This window comes from Caretta caretta, chromosome 2 (assembly GCF_965140235.1).
Source record: "Caretta caretta isolate rCarCar2 chromosome 2, rCarCar1.hap1, whole genome shotgun sequence".
NCBI lineage: Eukaryota > Metazoa > Chordata > Testudines > Cheloniidae > Caretta > Caretta caretta.
Window position 1 is genome coordinate 3,759,684 of NC_134207.1, and position 19,776 is coordinate 3,779,459.

Here is a 19,776-nt window from a genome sequence, read left to right on the forward strand (position 1 = left end):
TATCTGGCTGGTGAATCTTGCCCATATGCTCAGGGTTTAGCTGATCGCCATATTTGGGGTCGGGAAGGAATTTTCCTCCAGGGCAGATTGGAAGAGGCCCTGGAGGTTTTTCGCCTTCCTCTGTAGCATGGGGCACAGGTCACTTGCTGAAGGATTCTCTGCTCCTTGAAGTCTTTAAACCACAATTTGAGGACTTCAATAGCTCAGACATAGGTGAGGTTTTTCGCAGGAGTGGGTGGGTGAGCTTCTGTGCATTGTGCAGGAGGTCAGACTAGATGATCATAATGGTCCCTTCTGACCTTAGTATCTATGAATCTATGAAAGTCCAAGTACACTATATTGACTAGATCACTCTTGTCCACGTTTGTTGACACCTTCAAAAAATTCTAATAGATTGGTGTGACAGTCGATACCCTTATATTCACCCTTTTTACAAGATGATAAATTTTGTACAAAGTATGCCTTGTGAGGTGTCATTTGAAAACTCATAATTTGCTGATCGTTATAGTCCTTGTAAAATATGTGTGGCAACATTGTATGTAAACATGGGTAGTGGGTATAATAGGCCCTCAGCCTTCCCTGGTGCAGCCACTGCCGCCGGACGCCGGTTTGGTGGGGAAGTTTTTGCTGATTATTATGCCCCATGCAGGTTCCAGGTCGACTGAGAAGGCAGTATGTGTTACTCAGCTTCCTGGGTTCATCAGTAATCTCCCTCAGTTGCCCTGGAACCTGCATGGGGTATATCAAAAGCTCCAGTTCTTCTGAAAGAGAAGAGATAAGAGCTTTTCCCAGAAAAGAGATAAGGCTTGGGATCTGGGGAGGCACATCACCAGCTGGCGGGGGGGGGGGGGTGCGCTCAGGGCTCCAGCTGGCCCAGGGCTCCTTTGGCCGGGGTGGGAGGCCTCAGGGCTCCAGCTGGCCCAGGGCTCCTTTGGCTGCGGGGAGCGCGCGTCAGGCTTCTCCAGGCAGGAGCGGGGGAGGCTTGTGGCTCTGGCCGCAGGGGGTCTCAGTGCTCTGGCTGCGGGAGGAGCGGGAGGGATCAGGGCTCCAGGGGCATGGGCAGAAGGGACAGAGCCAGAGGCTAGCCTCCCCAAAGGGGGGCTCCACCCATCGTCCATGTGTGTAAAGTTATAAGATTTTACTGTATGATATTATTAAGACATGTTCCAAGTCTGGAGAGCAGCCACAAACCAGCTCCCCACAGACAAAAGGTTAGCCAACACCTCAGACAGATGCCAACAAAGTCAAATGGACCATCACTTCATTAAGTGGCCATTCTTTGGCAGGAAGAGGATGTGGGCAAAAATCTACATTGTGACAAAGAAACAGCTGGGGATTCCCATCCGCACAGACTTTCTCTCACCTGAACCTCAGCCGGAGAGGATTCTCAAAGAGGAGGAAACCTATAAGAAGGGAGTGCAAACACCCCAAATTCTCTCTCCCTTTCTCTCTATCCTCGTCATCGACCACACTTGAAGAACAAAGGTAAAAGCACTGGACTGGGAGAGGACCCTGATGGAAAGAAATTCAGCCAGTAAGACTGCTGAAACGTGCTGAGAGAGACTTTCGCTTTGAATTCACTTAGCTTGTTAAGTTAGACATTAGTTGTGTTTTACTTCTGTTTTCTTGTAACCAATTCTGACTTTTATGCCTCATTACTTGTAGTCACTTAAAATCTCTCTTTCTGTAATTAATAAACTTGTTTTACTGATTTATCTAAACCAGTGTATTTGGATTGAAGTGTTTAGGAAACTCCAACTGGGATAACAGGATTTGTACATATCATTCTGTATTAATAAAATGGCAGACTTTATATGAGCTTGTTTTGTCCAGGAGAGAGCTGGGCAGTACAAAACACACACTGCTGGGGAAACTCTGGAACTGGGAGTTTGCGGTTTTGCTCTGTAGTGTATAATTCATGAGTGGCTGGCTACAGCATTCATACATATAACTGGGAGCCTTTTGTAAAATTTGGCATCACATTAACTATCCTCCAGTCATCCGGTACAGAGGCTGATTTAAGCAATAGGTTACATATCACAGTTAGCAGTTCCACAATTTCATATTGGAATTCTTTCAGAACTCTTGGATGAATACCATCTACTGTTTAATTTATCAATTTGTTTCTAAAACTCCTCTATTGACACTTCAGTCTGGGACAGTTCCTCATATTTGTCACCTAAAAACAATGGCTCAGGTGTGGAAATCTCACTCACATCCTCTACAGTGAAGACTGATTAAAAGAATTAATTTAGTTTTTCCCCAACAGCTCTGTCCTCCTGGAGTGCTCCTTTGACATCTTGATCATCCAGTGGCCTCCTGATGGTTTGGCAGGTTTCCTGCTTCTGATGTACTTTAAAAAATTACTGTTAGCTTTAGTGTCTTTTGCTAGTTGCGCTTCAAATTCTTTTCTGGCCTGCCTAATTATACTTTTACACGTAACTTGCCAGAGTTTATGCATCTTTCTATTTTCCTCAGTAGGATCTGAATTACAATTTTTAAAAGATGTCTTTTTGTCTCTAGCTGCCTCTTTTAATCTGTTGTTTAGCGAGAGTGGCATTTTTTTGTTCCTCTTGTTTGTTTGTTTTTAAATTTGGGGTATACATATAGTTTGAGCCTCTAACATGCAGTTTTAAAAAAATTTAAAATGCTTGCAGGCATTTCACTCTTATGACTGTTCCTTTTAATTTCCGTTTAACGAGTCTCCTCATTTTTGTGTAGTTCCTCTTTTTGAAGTTAAATGCTACCATGGTGGGTTTCTTTGGTATTTTCCCTCCCACAAGGATGTTAAATTTCATTACATTACGGTTGCTATTACTGAGAGGTTCAGCTACAGTTACCTCTTGGACCAGATCCTGAGCCACTTAGGACTAAATCAAGAATTGCCTCTCCTCTTGTGGGTTCCAGGACTAGCTGCTCCAAGAAGAGTCATTAATGAGGTTTAGAAATGTTATCTTCATATCCCATCATGAGGTGACATGTTCCCAGTCAATATGGGGATAGCTGAAATCCCCCGTTATTACTGGCTTTTCTGTTTTTGTAGCCCTGGTGGTTGCAGAGAACAGATTGAAAATGGGACTTGTAAAGGCTCAGAAACCTGAAGGCAACTAAAAGGACCCCACATTTATTATTTTTAATACCTCACGGTTTTTAAGCTAGTCTTGTGATTTTCTGGGTCTGACTCCTGAGTTTTAAATGCTAGGGGTTGGCGATTCTGCTATCCTATGTAAGGCTTCCTCACTTCTGATTCATGACTGGTTGAAAAATCCCATCACATGGCAAGAAATAGCCTGTGCTATTGTGCTTGAACTAATGAAGCGGGCCAGAGAGTAGGCAGGGGACCTGCCCACTCCAAGGTCCATGACATCCTCTAGCATGGGCGGCTGCAGAAGACCAGTTCAGGAAGTGTGGGGCTCTGTGTCCCCCAGGGAGCCAGCACCAGGCAGACCTGCATGCCCAGGAGAATTTGATGTCGTCACCTCTCCCTTACTCCAGGTTGTGATGGGCCTCAGCCTGGGGAGAAGAGAGCAAGTGTTGCTGAGAAGATCTCACCCCTTCTGTCTCCACTGCCTTCTTTGGATAATGCAAATTCGCAGCGACAGTTTAATATGCTGAGCTGACACTGATAGGCACTCGCTAAGTTAGAGAAGCTGTCAATGCTGTTGTCAAAGTGCGGCTGGAGCAAGAGGACATGCTTTAATCGGGAGAGCAAATTGAGAGTCGGGCAATGAGAGAGCCTCTCTGCTCAAGCCTGCCTCCTTGGTGAGGTTGTATAGGTGCTTCCAGACGGGAGTTGGCACAACCATTAGAATGAAGGAGGGAGACAGCCCCAGGGTGGTGACGGGAAATGCAGTTGTATCTTAGAGTTTGGCTGTAGACAATGGATTGTGTGGTGTGGTCTGGATGAAAGCTGGAGGCATGTAAGTAAGTATAGCAGTCAGTAGGTTTCCGGTATAGGGTGGTGTTTATGTGACCATCGTTATTAGCACCGTAGTGTCCAGGAAGTGGATCTCTTGTGTGGACTGGTCCAGGCTGAGGTTGATGGTGGGATGGAAATTGTTGAAATCATGGTGGAATTCCTCAAGGGCTTCTTTTCCATGGGTCCAGATGATGAAGATGTCATCAATGGAGCGCAAGTAGAGTAGGGGCGTTAGGGGACGAGAGCTGAGGAAGCGTTGTTCTAAGTCAGCCATAAAAATGTCGGCATACTGTGGGGCCACACGGGTACCCATAGCAGTGCCGCTGATTTGAAGGTGTACATTGTCCCCAAATGTGAAATAGTTATGGGTGAGGACAAAGTCACAAAGTTCAGCCACCGGGTTTTATCGGGGATAGTGTTCTTGACGGCTTGTAGTCCATCTTTGTGTGGAATGTTGGTGCAGAGGGCTTCTACATCCATAGTGGCCAGGATGGTGTTTTCAGGAAGATCACTGATGGACTGTAGTTTCCTCAGGAAGTCAGTGGTGTCTCGAAGATAGCTGGAAGTGCTGGTAGCATAGGGCCTGAGGAGGGAGTCTACATAGCCAGACAATCCTGCTGTCAGGGTGCCAAAACCTGAGATGATGGGGCGTCCAGGATTTCCAGGTTTATGGATCTTGGGTAGGAGACAGAATACCCCAGGTAGGAGTTCCAGGGGTGTGTCTGTGTGGATTTGTTCTTGTGCTTTTTCAGAGAAGGTTTACACCACAACCCTCCACAGCCTGGCAGATCTCAACCACCAGGATGTTTTCTTGATCTTCAGCCTAAACTGTCCTGTCCTTAATTCCCCACATTACTCCTCGTTAGTGACTGCCTGGCTGTTTATTTCTCCCAGGACTGGAGTGACGGCAGCTGGATACATCAGTAACTCACACGCTCCAGCAGTTCTCTGAGCACAGCCTTCATTTAGAATTACTGTCATTTACAAACCCCTCTGGGATGTGACAAACCCTCCCTTGTTGGTCAGGGCTAAATCACACAGTGGGCCAGATTCTGCTCTCAGTGCTGTTGGGTGTAAATCCCATTCTAGTCCACATAGCTCTTTGGATTGACAGGGATGTAGCAAACAGCAGAATTTGTTTGTGTAGTGCAAAGGGGCTTCCTGTCTACATACCTCCGTGTGCTCCAGAGCTTGCTCCTTGTAAAAGCCCCTGTAGGAACCAAGGGGGCCCTTGGTCCCTGCTCAAAGGTCTGGTCTCTCTTGGAGCCATTTTCACACAGGGACAAGGGAAAGTTTTTCCTTTTCTGATTATTCTGTTACAATGTGACTGGTCACTGATTCAGAGCAATCAGAATCAGCTGGTAAACTGGGCACAAGCAAACAATATGTGTTTTGATACATGTAAATCCATACATCTGCATGTAAATCCATACATCTAGGAACAAAGAATGCAGCCATACTTATAGGATGGGGGACTCTATCCTGGGAAGCAGCGACTTTGAAAAGGACTTGGGGGTCATAGTGGATAACCAGCAGGACTTGAGCCCCTAGTGCGATGTTGTGGCCAGAATGACTAATGCAATCTTTGGATGTATAAACAGGGCAATATCGAGGAGGAATAGAGAGGTTATCTATTACAGGTTATCTCTGTATCTGGCACTGGACCAACCACTACTGAAATACAGTGTCCAGTTCCGGTATCCACAGTTCAAAAAGGATGGTGATAAATTGGAGAGGGTTCAGAGGAGAGCCACAAGAATGATTAAAAGATTGGAAAACCTGCCTTATAGTGATAGACTCAAGGAGCTCCATCTATTTAGCTTAACAAAGAGAAGCCCTTGGTGACTTCATCAAAATCTATAAGTAGCTATATAGGGAATAGATATATGACTATAAAGGGCTCTTCAATGTAGCAGGCAAAGGTCTAACAAGAACCAGTGGCTGGAAGTTGAAGCTCAACAAATTTAGAAATAAGGTGGCAAATTTTTAAAAGTGAGAGTAATTAATCACTGGAACAAGCTATCAAGGGTTCCGTCGCTGGAAATCAAGATAGGATGTTTTTCTCAAAGATCTGCTCTAATTCAAACAGGAATAATTCAGGAAATCCCATGGCCTGTGTTATGCAGGTCAGACTAGATGATCACAGTGCTACTTTCTGGTCTTACATCTATGAATCTGTGGATTTCTCCTCAGTGCTGCCTCCCACCTTCCATAAGAATATGAGTGTCCTTAGAGATAAAGCACTTACTGCTGCTGCTGCCTTTGGGATCTGGATTCCCAGACATCTGTCCTTTGGGATCTCCAGGGTTTATCATTTGTCTGTCTGCTCTGTGGGGAGGTGCTCTGGCTCGGACACTGCATTTTCTAGGGAGACCATGAGAAGCAGCCAGGCTCTTCTTCTTTAAATTGACGAGGAGAATATTTTCAAGATTTCCTTCCCTCTCCTGCTCCATCCGCCCACCTGAGATGCTGCCATTGTGCTGAAATCCTTGGGAACGAGTCTGCCCTATGACTCATGCTCTGGTCTCTCTGTAGACAAGAACTTGGAAGAAACACTTGTCTTTCGTCTCTGACACGCTCCTGGGACTTTCCAGCTCCAGTCTGTCTTGTATGACTGAGCTCGGGGAGGCTGCAGTGAGATCTGTGTCTCCTGGGCACTGCCCTACATTTTAGGCTCGCAAATACTGAGTCCAGCTCAGCTCTTCTTCGGGAGATAAAACAGCCTCTTGGATAATCCCCTCACCAGTTCCAGTCCAGCGGCTGACAGCTGTTGCCACCCAACAGCTGTTCGGTGGCCTGTGATTAGTTGAGACCCTCTGTCCAATTCCTAATGGCGTTTTGGCAGCACCACAGCTGGCTTCCTTATGGGCAGTCTCTGCAGGAAGGCCCAGGACAGAACGTGCCTTAGAGATTGAGGGCCCTTCTCATCCCAGGAGCTGGCGCTGAGCACAAGGCTAGGGCATGCGGGGCAGGCAGGGGGTAAGGGGTGGCCTCCACGGGCTGCACTGTACCTGCTCAGAGGCCATGAGGCCATCACCTCCAGGGCTGTCCATCTGGCACCATTCACCGCCACTAAGCTCACAAAAGGAGCTGGGTGCAACAGGAACAGATGGAAAGGGGCCAGAGTGGCCTCTCCCCATATGCATTCAGCTTCCTGGTGTGGAATGGGAGACCAATGTGCAGCCCTCTCAGGGAATTCTGGGGGAGTGCCGGGGTGGGGACACAGGACTGGGGATCAGGTTCTATTCCCAGCTCCGCCCAACTCGCTGTGGGACCACGGTTAAGTCAGTTTCCCACTCTGTGCCTCAGTTTCCCCATCACCGAGGCTGAGTTCGTAACTGTGCGGCGCTCTGAGCACATTTGATGGTGCTACAGGAGGGCCACGATCGCTATTATAGCCCAGTGATGGGCTGTACAATCAGGCAGTGGGGGGGATGTTAAGGAGCAGCTCTGGGCACAGGAGGCTCTGCCCAGCTGCGCCCGTGGGGCGTGCTCTGAATGGAGGGGGCGTTTAAAAGGGCAGCACAGCTCAGTCAGGGCAGTCAGTGCCAAGAAGCAGACCTGCACTGATAGCTCCCGCAGGAGGCCAGCACTGCCCTGAAGCTGATCTCAACACAGAGCCGCAAGCCACTGCAGAAGAGAGAGCGGAGCATCTGCTTGTGTGGGAGGGACCTCCAGCCCCCCTTCTGGGGGAACGCGTTGCAGGCCACTGGACTCCCTGCCCCAGGGCCCTGGTTAGAACCCAGAGGAGTGGGCGGGCTCAGGTTCTCTATCACCAACCCTGGACTTGAACCATGATATGCTCCCACCAGCTCCAGGTGGTCTGGCTGGCCAGCAGTCTGACACAGGGGGATGCAGTCTAGGGAGATGGTCTCTGTCATAGTCCCTTCCATGGGAACTCCTCCATGGGACTCCCTCTGTTTTCATGCCAGCAGCTGGACTGGCTGAGACAGGTCAGCGCTCCGGCTGATGGGCTGTGTGTGAAAACACAGCACTGTGCACTACGGTATCATAGAGTCATAGACTATCAGGGTTGGAAGGGACCTCAGGAGGTCATCTAGTCCAACCCCCTGCTCAAAGCAGGACCAATCCCCAATTTTTGCCCCAGATCCTGAAATGGCCCCCTCAAGGATTGAACTCACAACCCTGGGTTTAGCAGGCCAATGCTCAAACCACTGAGCTATCCCTCCCCCTCAGTCAGGCTGAGACGGGGGTTGTACTACCAGACAGAAAACCAGTAAGCGATGTGCTTAGGCAATAAGACCTGCCATCAAAACCCCTGCTAGGGAGGGAGAAAAACCCCAACGCTGCCTCCAATACCCCCAATCCCTCACGGCCTCCTGCAGCCAGACACCCCTGGGCTCCCACGTCACCCACCCCCACCCCTCACGGCCTCCTGCAGCCAGACACCCCCCGGGCTCCCACGTCACCCACCCCTCACGGCCTCCTGCAGCCAGACACCCCCTGGGCTCCCACGTCACCCACCCCCACCCCTCATGGCCTCCTATAGCCAGACACCCCCTGGGCTCCCACGTCACCCACCCCCACCCCTCACGGCCTCCTATAGCCAGACACCCCTTGGGCTCCCACGTCACCCACCCCCACCCCTCACACCCTCCTATAGCCAGACACCCCCCGGGCTCCCACGTCACCCACCCCCACCCCTCACGACCTCCTGCAGTCAGACACCCCCTGGGCTCCCACGTCACCCACCCCCACCCCTCATGGCCTCCTGCAGCCAGACACCCCCCGGGCTCCCACGTCACCCACCCCCACCCCTCATGGCCTCCTGCAGCCAGACACCCCCTGGGCTCCCATGTCACACACCCCTGTCCAGCAGAGCCTACAGGATCTAGATACCTCTGCCCCCCAGGCTCCCATGCCACAAATTCCCCGCTCCAGTGCCCTGTGCCAACCTCCAGGATCTAGATCCTCAGGGCTCCCACCACAGATCTGCCCTGGGGTGTGAACCCTCGGCATTGCCTCCAGGATCCAGATCCTTCCAGGCCCCTGTGCACTGCCTCTGTGGCTGGACCCTACCCCAAGCCTCCCAGCCATCCGTGTCATGCAGCATGCCATGTCAACTCCCGTGTCATGCATCGTGGAGCGGGGGGTGTCTCTTCAAGGTGAGCGGGAAGACTGTAACATACCAGTGAGAACAGAGGCTGCAGGGCTGTGGCATGCCTGGCAGGCTGGCACTGTGCCCTGCAGCAGAACAGACAGCTGGCAGCAGGGCTCTGAAATCAGGGCTTGGAGGTTCGGGAGGGAGGAAACAGCTTTAAGAGGGAGCAAGAGCAGGTTGGTGAAACAGTGAGTGCACGGAGGAAGGAATGGATGGTAACCCCTCTCCCCAGCAGGTGGCCTAGGCAAGGGGAAGCAGGGAAAACCCAGCTGCAGCCTCTCCCCCAAGACAGGCGCACCGCAGAGAAACAGAAGCACGTTACAAGTCCAGGAGATCGAAGCCCATTACTCATTCCCAGAACAGCACTGCCTGGGTGGTGGCAGGTCAAGCTTCCCCACTCCACCCCCACTGCCCTGCCAATGGGCCTCACCTCTGCCCTGGAGAGACCCCCCACTAAAGGCGCGGGAGGAATTCAGTCCTTTCAGCCCACAGAGTCCTCAGGGGCCAGTTAGTGCCAAGTGGGCTGGTGATTCTGTTCATGGGCACCCATGCCCAGGATCTGGGCCAAGCCCCAGCAGACTCATTTCATTCTCTGTGGCTTGTGTGAAGCCTGTGAGCAAGCAGGGAGCCCTAGGCTGCTCCTGAGAATTCCTACCCAGCAGGTCCCTCCCTCTAAGGGAAACAATGCTCAGTTCCTTTGGGCCTGACCCAAGACATCTTGGGAAATCACATGCGCCTGCCCTGCCAGCTTTCCGGTCCACGCTGTGACGAGGGTCACATGGCAGAGAGCAAGTAACACCTGAGCTTGTTAGCACCCTGGGGATGAACAGACTCATCCTACATGAACTCCACCGAGGGACCAGGTTTGCCCAGCCATGGAATGGGCTTCCCCAAAATGCCCATCCCTCGCAGGTACTCAGCACTCCCGCTCTCCCTCCAGAAGCCCCAACCTGAGCTGTCTCTTGTCGAACCACAGGGTTTCCCCCCGACCTGGCATGTGAACACACAGGCGCAACAGACGTCTCTATGGACCGTGGCCCCCATCTCTCAGCAGGGACCAGCAATGATCTCCTGCCTTTTGGCACTGGGCACTGTGGGATCCGGTGGGTTTTGTCCCCAGCCAGCAGAGTCTGCAGAGGTTTCAAGTAGGGCTCAGCGGAATGGACTAGCCTCTAACTCAGCTGTCTGCACTAGGCAGTAAGCAGGGTTCCCATACCACAGGGCTCGATCCAATGTCCATGGAACTTGGTGGTAAGACGCCCACTGCTTCAGTGCGTGTTGGATCAGGCCCAAGCTCAGCAAGGCCTCTGTCCCGTGTGCGAGCAGGTTCTCCCACTGGACCCATCGTGCTACTGTCTGCACCCTGGGAACTGCGCTCGCAATATTCTCTCCCTTGGTGCTGGCTGTGAGTATGAGCTGCCTAGCAGCGTGGCTGGCTTTGGGAAGGTCGTTCCTCTGCACAGGCCCGGTTGTAACACTGATGGAGCACTGGCTCCCCAAGCAGCTGTAAATCTCACGCCACTGCTCAGCACTTGCCCTACTTTTCGGTTCCCATAAAAACAACGGGGGCCATAAACTAACAGCGGGAGCAATAAACTCAGGATTGTTTTTCCATCTGGACAGCAAAGCAGCATTTGCAGTGGACACGTGGTGGGCAAAGGGTGGTGATCTGAGAGCACCAGGGAAAGCAGGGAGACCCGAAGCAATCTCTGCTCACACCAGGCTGGTAGGAAAAACTGGCTACTCAAAGGCCAACAGAGTCAAGAATCAGGTCCCTCACAGCAGTGGGACCCAATCTCTAGGGACCCAATCTCTGCTCCCACACTAAGTCAGTGGAGTTACTCTCAGCGGAGCGAGAGGAGAGACAGGTGCTTTGTATCAAAAACAGCTGCTGTCTACTGGACACAAAGGCCTAGGGGAACCCTGAACTCCAGTACAACATGCAGCTCCAGATGCCCAACTAAAAGCAGCTCCAACTCTCCAGTTTCCACAGGCCTAAATGAAACTGGAGATTCAGGTAGGACTCTGGGCTACAGGCCTGAGCCTGAATCAAGCCTCCAACGCCACCATCCCCAGCCTTGGGCTCTTTTCCCATCTCTGACACTGCTCTGCTGGGTGACCTTAGGCAAGTCACTTCCCCTCTCTGCGCCACCATTCCACCTCCTGCCTATCGTTGCTCTATTTAGATTAGCTCCTTGGTGGCATGGGCTGGCTCTTACCATGTGTCTGCACAGAGTCTAGCACAACGGGGCCCTGGTCTCTGGGGGGCCTGGGATGCACCGCTCCCAGGTATCTGTGTTACAGCAGCACCTAGGAGCCCAGGCACAGGCCAGCAGTCTTCTGTGCCAGGTGCTGTACAAATGCAGAACAAAGAGACTGGTTGGAAATCTAGTTCAGACGATTGCCCCAGTTTTTTATACTGGGCCAAGCCAAAGGGTCACTCATTCCAGATCCAGCTGCAGATTTTTCCATTTGAGTCCATCTCTGCTGGTTCTCCCCTTTCACTGTAAGCAGAGATGGTTCTCCCCTTTCACTGTAACACAAACATTGCACCTCAATGAGCTGATCTTTCTACCCAAGTCCATCTCCAAGACATGCAGGACTCTCTAGACTTTGGAGAGACTCAACAGGCTGAAAGATAGAGAACATGGGAGCAAACAGCCTGGACTGGGAAGATAATACACACTCCATCCACCCCCACGTGGTTCTATCATGGCCCCACCCCCCTGGGCATGCTTTAATTACAGTCGGACATTTGCTCATACCAGCTGGCTCGGAAGCCAACGTGAAAGAAACAAAGCAAAAAGGGACCAGACGATACCTTCTTTGCTCCTGTCAAGGCTGCTTTCTGGAGCTTGTTGTAACAGTACTTGGCGTAAGTGCTTATTGCCACCCCTATAAGAGAAAACAGAGAGCAGAGAGTCAAGCCAGACGTTCCAGGAAATAGGAAAAGCAGGAGCCCTGTGATCCATTGTAGAGGCCCTCGGGAAAGCTCAGGGATGGGGTTTCAGAAGGGAGTGCTCAAGGCTTCGGCACCACTGAAGTCCCACGTCAGCCCTGGATGCTTTGCACCTCTCAGGCAGCGCTCAGGGCTGATACAGGACCTCAGTGATGCTTGGGCCTTCTGCTGATCTTTTTGCACAGGGGTGGTTTCATCCAAAATTGCACATAAAGCAGGTATGAATAGCACCTGCACAGTGAGGCACCCAGTGCTTGACTGGTACATGCCAGGCTTTGGAGACCAGGCCCTAAAAGCTGCTTACCTCCAGCTGTGAAATTAACCCATGCAGCAGGACTGTCCCAGGAAAGGGAGTGCATCTGATTCCAAGAGGCGTAGTGCCAGGCCAAGCTATGAATCTCATTCTGAAGGCATAAGGGCTACCTGATCACGAGTGAGGATAGAAACACCACCACCACCAGAAGGCCAAGGGCTTGGGGCCTGATTTCCCCACTGGAGGAAAGATTTGGGGTGATATTTTCAAAGTTGCCTTGGGGTTCAGAGGCCCAATTCTCACTGATTTTAATGAGGACCGTGTGTCTAAATCCCTTAGGCAGTGCTCAGAATATCATTCGTTCTCAAGGGTTATTGCTTGGAGGGAAGAGACAGGCACGATCTGTTTTAATAATAATTGTCTATTGCTTAATAGAAAACTACAAACCCAGAAGCAGAGCGCAGGTGTTGGCTACCTTTGTTTCTGGAAGCGTGGTGCTTTTGAGCATGCTCAGTAAATCCCCCTTAGACTCCCAACTACTGCTTGATGGATTGATTTTTTTTTAACATGACTCTTCCTGATTTTATAGACTACAGTTCCAAGTTATTTTTGGTCATGTGATGGATGTTGCAGCCAATCGGAACGAATCGATAGAAAAGCATGGTCACTGCACATCACCAGAGCTGCAGTGAGATAACTGGGTGTGGGGCTTCCGTTCTACTTTGCTATTAAAGTGCAGTTAGCGTCAGCAGGCGACTTTGTAAAGATGCCCTTCCATCCACAGACTTGCCCCTGGATGGATCCAGGGTCAGGGCTGTTTACGCAAGAGGCAAGAATAAGTTTTTAGGGCCTCTTGTGCCAGTGAGCCCTGCGGAGCCGGCACAAGAGAGCTGGACTCTATTCTGGCTCATCAAAACAACTGTTACCCAAGTTCAGCTACAGAGTCCGATCTCGTTCACCGTCCCACAAGCCCTCGGAGAACAATGGTGGTGTGGAGCTAGAACAGAGAGCAGCACTCGGCTCACCCAACCTGCAGTACAGGGGATGCTGCAGGAGCCAGGAGCCCAGCTTGACACTCTGACCCCAAATCGAGTTCCTCGGCTTCTCCCCCTTTCTCTGTTGCCACCAGCAGCGCCGCCCTCCTCCCTCTCACTCAGGTTGCTAAGCTGCTCAGCCCCCACAGCCAGGCCATACCCACATCTTGCCGGTTCTCCCTTCACAACATTGCCAGGATCTGACCTTTCCTCTCTACCCGCATGGTTACATCTCCCATCCCTCAGCATCTCCTGCCTCGACTCCCGCTCTGGCCTCCATGACTCCCATCTCAACCCCCACTTGGGCCCATTCAAAATGCTGCTGCTGACATCATCTTCTTGGCTCGTTCCTCTGACCATGTCACGCCCCATCTCCACCCCTCAGATCCTTCACTGGCTTCCCCACCATAACCAGGACAAGTTTCCAGTGCCCCACTCCAAGGCCCTTCGCACCTGTCTCTCCTGCCTATCCACTCCCGTATCTCACTGCGTCGCCCCAAAGCCCTGTGCTCCATTGCCCACCCGTCTGCTTAGCCTACTGGCACCAGCAAGCTTTCTTCCACACCGCCCCCGGCACGTGAAACTCTCTCCCTGAGCCAAGCCATAGGACCACTCCCCTGTTCTGTCTATCCCCGCTGCAGGGCCCACTTCTGCTGTGCCACTTTTGGGAGACTGCTAACTGAGAGCCAGGGCCGTCCCTAGCCATTTGGATGCCCTACGCGCACGCCCCGCCCAGGGTCTGGGAGGCAGGAGCTGTGGGGGGGCACTTTTGGGGGCCCCACAGGCCCAGGGTGGCCCAGGGGATTAGCAGGGGGCCAGGAGGAACCTGCTCCACTTCCCTTGCCCTGGCCCCAGCCATGGCGCTCGGGGGAGGGAAAGGTGTGTCCCCCCGCACTCACCGGCAGCGGTGGGAAGCGGAGCACCGTGGCTGGGAGCTGGCAGAGTGGAGCGGGCTGGGGTAGGGTTGCTCCACTTCCCGCTGCTGAGCGTGGGGTCCCTGGGGGAAGAGGTGTGATGGGGGCGGGCCGGGGGCAGAGCAGGGGGGAAGGGGAAGAGGTGGGGCAGAGGGAGTTGTATGGGGCCCCACACCCCCCTAGGGATGGCCCTGCCCCTTGCAGTGGGCGCAGCCCGTGGGGGGGGGCAGCTGAGGGATAGGGCTGGTCGCCAAGGCTGGTGCTGCTGCGTATGCAGCACGCAGCTGCCTAGGGCACCATGAAATTTGGGGCAATTTGGTGCCCCAAATTTCATGGTGCTCTACGCAGCTGCGTATGGTGCATATGCCTAAGGACGGCCCTGCTGAGAGCGGCCAGTCCACAGCTAGCAGGAATACGAGCTCCTTAACTTATCTTTTTTCAGAGTAGCAGCCGTGTTAGTCTGTATCCGCAAAAAGAACAGGAGGACTTGTGGCACCTTAGAGACTAACACATTTATTTGAGCATGAGCTGTCGTGAGCCACAGCTCACTTCATCGGATGCATACAGTGGAAAATACAGTGGGGAGATTTATATACACAGAGAACATGAAACAATGGGTGTTACCATACACACTGTAACCAGAGTGATCAGGTAAGGTGAGCTATTACCAGCAGGAGAGCGGGGAGGGGGGGCAGAGGGGGGTAATAGCTCACCTTACCTGATCACTCTGGTTACAGTCTGTATGGTAACACCCATTGTTTCATGTTCTCTGTGTATATAAAATCTCCCCACTGTATTTTCCACTGAATGCATCCGATGAAGTGAGCTGTGGCTCATGAAAGCTTATGCTCAAATAAATTTGTTCGTCTCTAAGGTGCCACAAGTCCTCCTGTTCTTTTAACTGATCTTTGTGTTAGATCCTGAGCAAAGATAATCTGGAGTCACCTTGTGAGAAGGACCGCCGGGGGCTGTTTTTATGGGGTCATTTTTCAGAGTTTAAGGGACTGCCACTCTATCATAGCTCACCATAGTTAGCTCCAATCTGGAAGCACCGTAAGTAGCTCCTATATATGCAGACCAACTCAGCAAGGGCTTGACCCAATGCTCACTGAAGACAATGGGCTTCAGATCAGACCCTAAGTTTCCTTAAAAGCAAAGTTTTAATGCCACAGACATTGAATGCACTGTTTTCCTGAGCATCCACTTCCAAACAGTGACTACAGGAGGCAAAGAGCACTTTCACTTTAAAACCACCCCCTCATAGAGCTGACAGGACACAGCGTGGGTCCAGCTGTGACCTGCCCATGCAACACGTGGCTGTACAGTACATTCCAGTGCCCCTTACACAGAAGCAGTACAAGGAAAGGGGAGTACAATCACTACGGGACAGAATGGCGGAGATGGGAGCTGCGATTGATGACATGTAACTGAGGGAGAAGAAACAGCGATAATGAATGCAAGTAACGTCAGCAGCAGCAGTTCAGTTCCCAGCTAACAAAAGGCGTAAGAACACTCTCCATCAGCTGAATGCTACTTCGTTCCATCCTGATCCTCCACATGGCACCTGCCCCCGATGGTGCACTCTCCCAATGGCAGATTCACACGTGTATCTATTTTTTCAGAGTCATAGATTCCAAGGCCACAAGGGACCATGGTGATCATCAAGTGAGACTCCCTCTGTAACACAGGCCAGAGACCTGCCCCCATACAACTCTTAGAGGAGATCATTTAGAAAAACATCCAATCTGGATTTACTTAGGTTCTTACCATGCCCATCACCCCAGACTCCAAGGATGGCAAAAAATCAGAAGGGAGGTCCAAGAGCAGAACCTTGCCCTGAAGTTGGATAGCACTAACTCTCATGATATTACTGGAAGTCTTGCAATTCTTGGTGTTGTTCTTAAAGCCCCAGCACCTGGAGTCAGGTTATTAAACAAGACTCCCAGCTTTCATTAAAGGAAAAAAGTAAATTTCTAGTCCTCGTGATTGCACAGAAAATCCTGAAAACATAGAATCACAGAATATCAGGGTTGGAAGGGACCCCAGAAGGTCATCTAGTCCAACCCCTGCTCAAAGCAGGACCAATTCCCAGTTAAATCATCCCAGCCAGAGCTTTGTCAAGCCTGACCTTAAGAACCTCTAAGGAAGGAGATTCTACCACCTCCCTAGGTAACGCATTCCAGTGTTTCACCACCCTCTTAGTGAAAAAGTTTTTCCTAATATCCAATCTAAACCTCCCCCACTGCAACTTGAGTCCATTACTCCTCGTTCTGTCATCTGCTACCATTGAGAACAGTCTAGAGCCATCCTCTTTGGAACCCCCTTTCAGGTAGTTGAAAGCAGCTATCAAATCCCCCCTCATTCTTCTCTTCTGCAGGCTAAACAATCCCAGCTCCCTCAGCCTCTCCTCATAACTCATGTGTTCTAGACCCCTAATCATTTTTGTTGCCCTTCGCTGGACTCTTTCCAATTTATCCACATCCTTCTTGTAGTGTGGGGCCCAAAACTGGACACAGTACTCCAGATGAGGCCTCACCAATGTCGAATAGAGGGGAACGATCACGTCCCTCGATCTGCTCGCTATGCCCCTACTTATACATCCCAAAATGCCATTGGCCTTCTTGGCAACAAGGGCACACTGCTGACTCATATCCAGCTTCTCGTCCACTGTCACCCCTAGGTCCTTTTCCGCAGAACTGCTGCCTAGCCATTCGGTCCCTAGTCTGTAGCGGTGCATTGGATTCTTCCATCCTAAGTGCAGGACCCTGCACTTATCCTTATTGAACCTCATCAGATTTCTTTTGGCCCAATCCTCCAATTTGTCTAGGTCCTTCTGTATCCTATCCCTGCCCTCCAGCGTATCTACCACTCCTCCCAGTTTAGTATCATCCGCAAATTTGCTGAGAGTGCAATCCACACCATCCTCCAGATCATTTATGAAGATATTGAACAAAACCGGCCCCAGGACCGACCATTGGGGCACTCCACTTGATACCGGCTGCCAACTAGACATGGAGCCATTGATCACTACCCTTTGAGCCCGACAATCTAGCCAGCTTTCTACCCACCTTATAGTGCATTCATCCAGCCCATACTTCCTTAACTTGCTGACAAGAATACTGTGGGAGACCGTGTCAAAAGCTTTGCTAAAGTCAAGAAACAATACATCCACTGCTTTCCCTTCATCCACAGAACCAGTAATCTCATCATAAAAGGCGATTAGATTAGTCAGGCATGACCTTCCCTTGGTGAATCCATGCTGGCTGTTCCTGATCACTTTCCTCTCATGCAAGTGCTTCAGGATTGATTCTTTGAGGACCTGCTCCATGATTTTTCCAGGGACTGAGGTGAGGCTGACTGGCCTGTAGTTCCCTGGATCCTCCTTCTTCCCTTTTTTAAAGATTGGCACTACATTAGCCTTTTTCCAGTCATCCGGGACTTCCCCCGTTCGCCACGAGTTTTCAAAGATAATGGCCAGTGGCTCTGCAATCACAGCCGCCAATTCCTTCAGCACTCTCGGATGCAACTCGTCCGGCCCCATGGACTTGTGCACGTCCAGCTTTTCTAAATAGTCCCTAACCACCTCTATCTCCACAGAGGGCTGGCCATCTCTTCCCCATTTTGTGATGCCCAGCGCAGCAGTCTGGGAGTTGACCTTGACATGACTCCCTACAGGCCCAAAACCCAGAAGGGCAACAAAAAGGAGCCCCAGATTATTATTTTTTTAAAATATCTCATGATTTTTAAGACAATCTCATGATGCGGGGGAGGGGGAAGAGTCACAATTTTCAAATGCTTGAAGTTGGTGAAGCTGAGATCATTATTGGGGTGGGGGAGGGGGAAATATTTTCCTGGGCCTTGTTAGCCACTCAATTAATTGTCCTGGAAGAAGAGGGACTACAAAGTTGTGGTGAGTAATGGGGAAGGACAAGTAACAAGAGACCCGTTCCTTAAGAGCGGAATTAGTGCAGAGGGAACGTGGCATTACTGGTTCAGATCTAGTGGCCAAGCTGACCCCCAGGCTGAGGGCCAGCACATGGCCTAGACACCACATAAGTCCTGTTTCAGTCCTATGGCCCCATGCTGGCCCTCTGCACCAGGCTGCATTTCAACCCAGGAGAGATGTAACCTTAGTTGGGAGTTCACGATGCTCATCCCCATGTAAGCTTTAGAAATAAGGACTTGCAGCTATGCCTGCCCAGTCTCCGGGCAGCCTATGAGCACAGCTGGGCCATGGCAGGGCCACCTGGTTGATCACTCTGCTTGGCTGACACGGAAAAAAAAACTATCCACAATGACTCCAAGATCTCTCTCTTGAGTGGTAACTACTAATATAGATCCCATCATTCTGTATGTATAGTTGGGATTATGTTTTCCAACGTGCATTACTTTACACTTATCAACATTGAATTTCATCTACCATTTTGTTGCCCCGTCACTCAGTTTACTGAGATCCCCTTGTAACTCCTTGCAGTCAGCTTTGGACTTAACTATCCTGAATAATTTTGTATCATCTGCAAATTTTGCCACCTCACTGTTCATCCCCTTTTTCCAGATCATTTATGAACATGTTGAACAGCACTGGTCCTAGAACAGATCCTTAGGGGACAGCGAAAACCTTTTGTTTCTTGTCTTTTAACCAGTTACTGATCCATTAGAGGTCCTTCCCTCTTATCCCATGACTTCTTACTTTGCTTTGCTTACCGTGCTCCTATCTTGCTCTGGCCCAGCTATAGGCTGCCCGCTTCTCTGCTTGCTTCCTGACTCCAGCTCTGACTTTGGCTCTGACTCCAGTTCTGATCACTAGGAATGACTACCATGGCTTTCACCACTAGGCCTGACTGCCCACACCCTGGTCTGTGACAGTGAGAAATGGCCTTTAATGTGTCCCATCTGGGGAGATGAACTTCTCTAACAACCACCAGAGCGGAAAACACAATTTCATGAGACAGATCATTTCACTGCACAAAAAAGGGAGTAATTTCAGATTTACTTCCTGTTTGTCTCTGATCTGTCCTCACTCATTCCCTGCATGCGTAAATGCAGGAGGGCTTTAAAAAATAAATAACTAACAGATCCCAGAACCAATTTATCACTCCACCGTAGGGAACAGATCCTGATTCATTAGGTCATGTCTACATGGTTGACATGTAGTAACAGAAAGCAATAAACCCTGACTGACGCTCTGTGTCCTTGCAAACACAAACCTTCAGCTGGAGCTAAGGGTCAAACAGACCGTCCCTGCATTGTGAGACAGAGCAGCAGCAGCAGCTGTGGTTGCAGCCAAGAGCAGCAACAGTTATGATTAAGGATGCCAAACGGTTTCCATTCTAACCCCCTCTGTTTTCAGTCTCTCTAAGAGTTTTCATTGAAGCTAAGTGAGGCTGGTTAGGCTGAGACAATCCCAGCATCCTAAGAGGTTCTTTAAGGACACTTGAAAGATCCTGGTTTTGTTGTTATTATTAACCATGTTTATTATGGTAGTGCCCAGGGATCCGCAAAAACACAGTATATAATCCCACCCTGAGTTGTTTACAATCTAAATAGATAAGACAGACACAGGGTGGGGAAAGGG

General features: G+C 50.7%; 1 protein-coding gene across 2 annotated transcripts in view; it reads right to left on the reverse strand.

Moving 5' to 3' along the window:
• The window catches only part of ARHGAP39 (Rho GTPase activating protein 39), a 417,477-nt gene that overhangs the window by 50,633 nt on the left and 347,068 nt on the right, over window positions 1-19,776 (reverse strand). For both annotated transcript variants that reach the window (XM_048841846.2, XM_048841845.2), the window contains one exon: window positions 11,863-11,936. In XM_048841846.2, coding sequence (XP_048697803.1) covers window positions 11,863-11,936 — 74 coding nt within the window. The remainder of the gene's footprint in view (window positions 1-11,862; window positions 11,937-19,776) is intronic.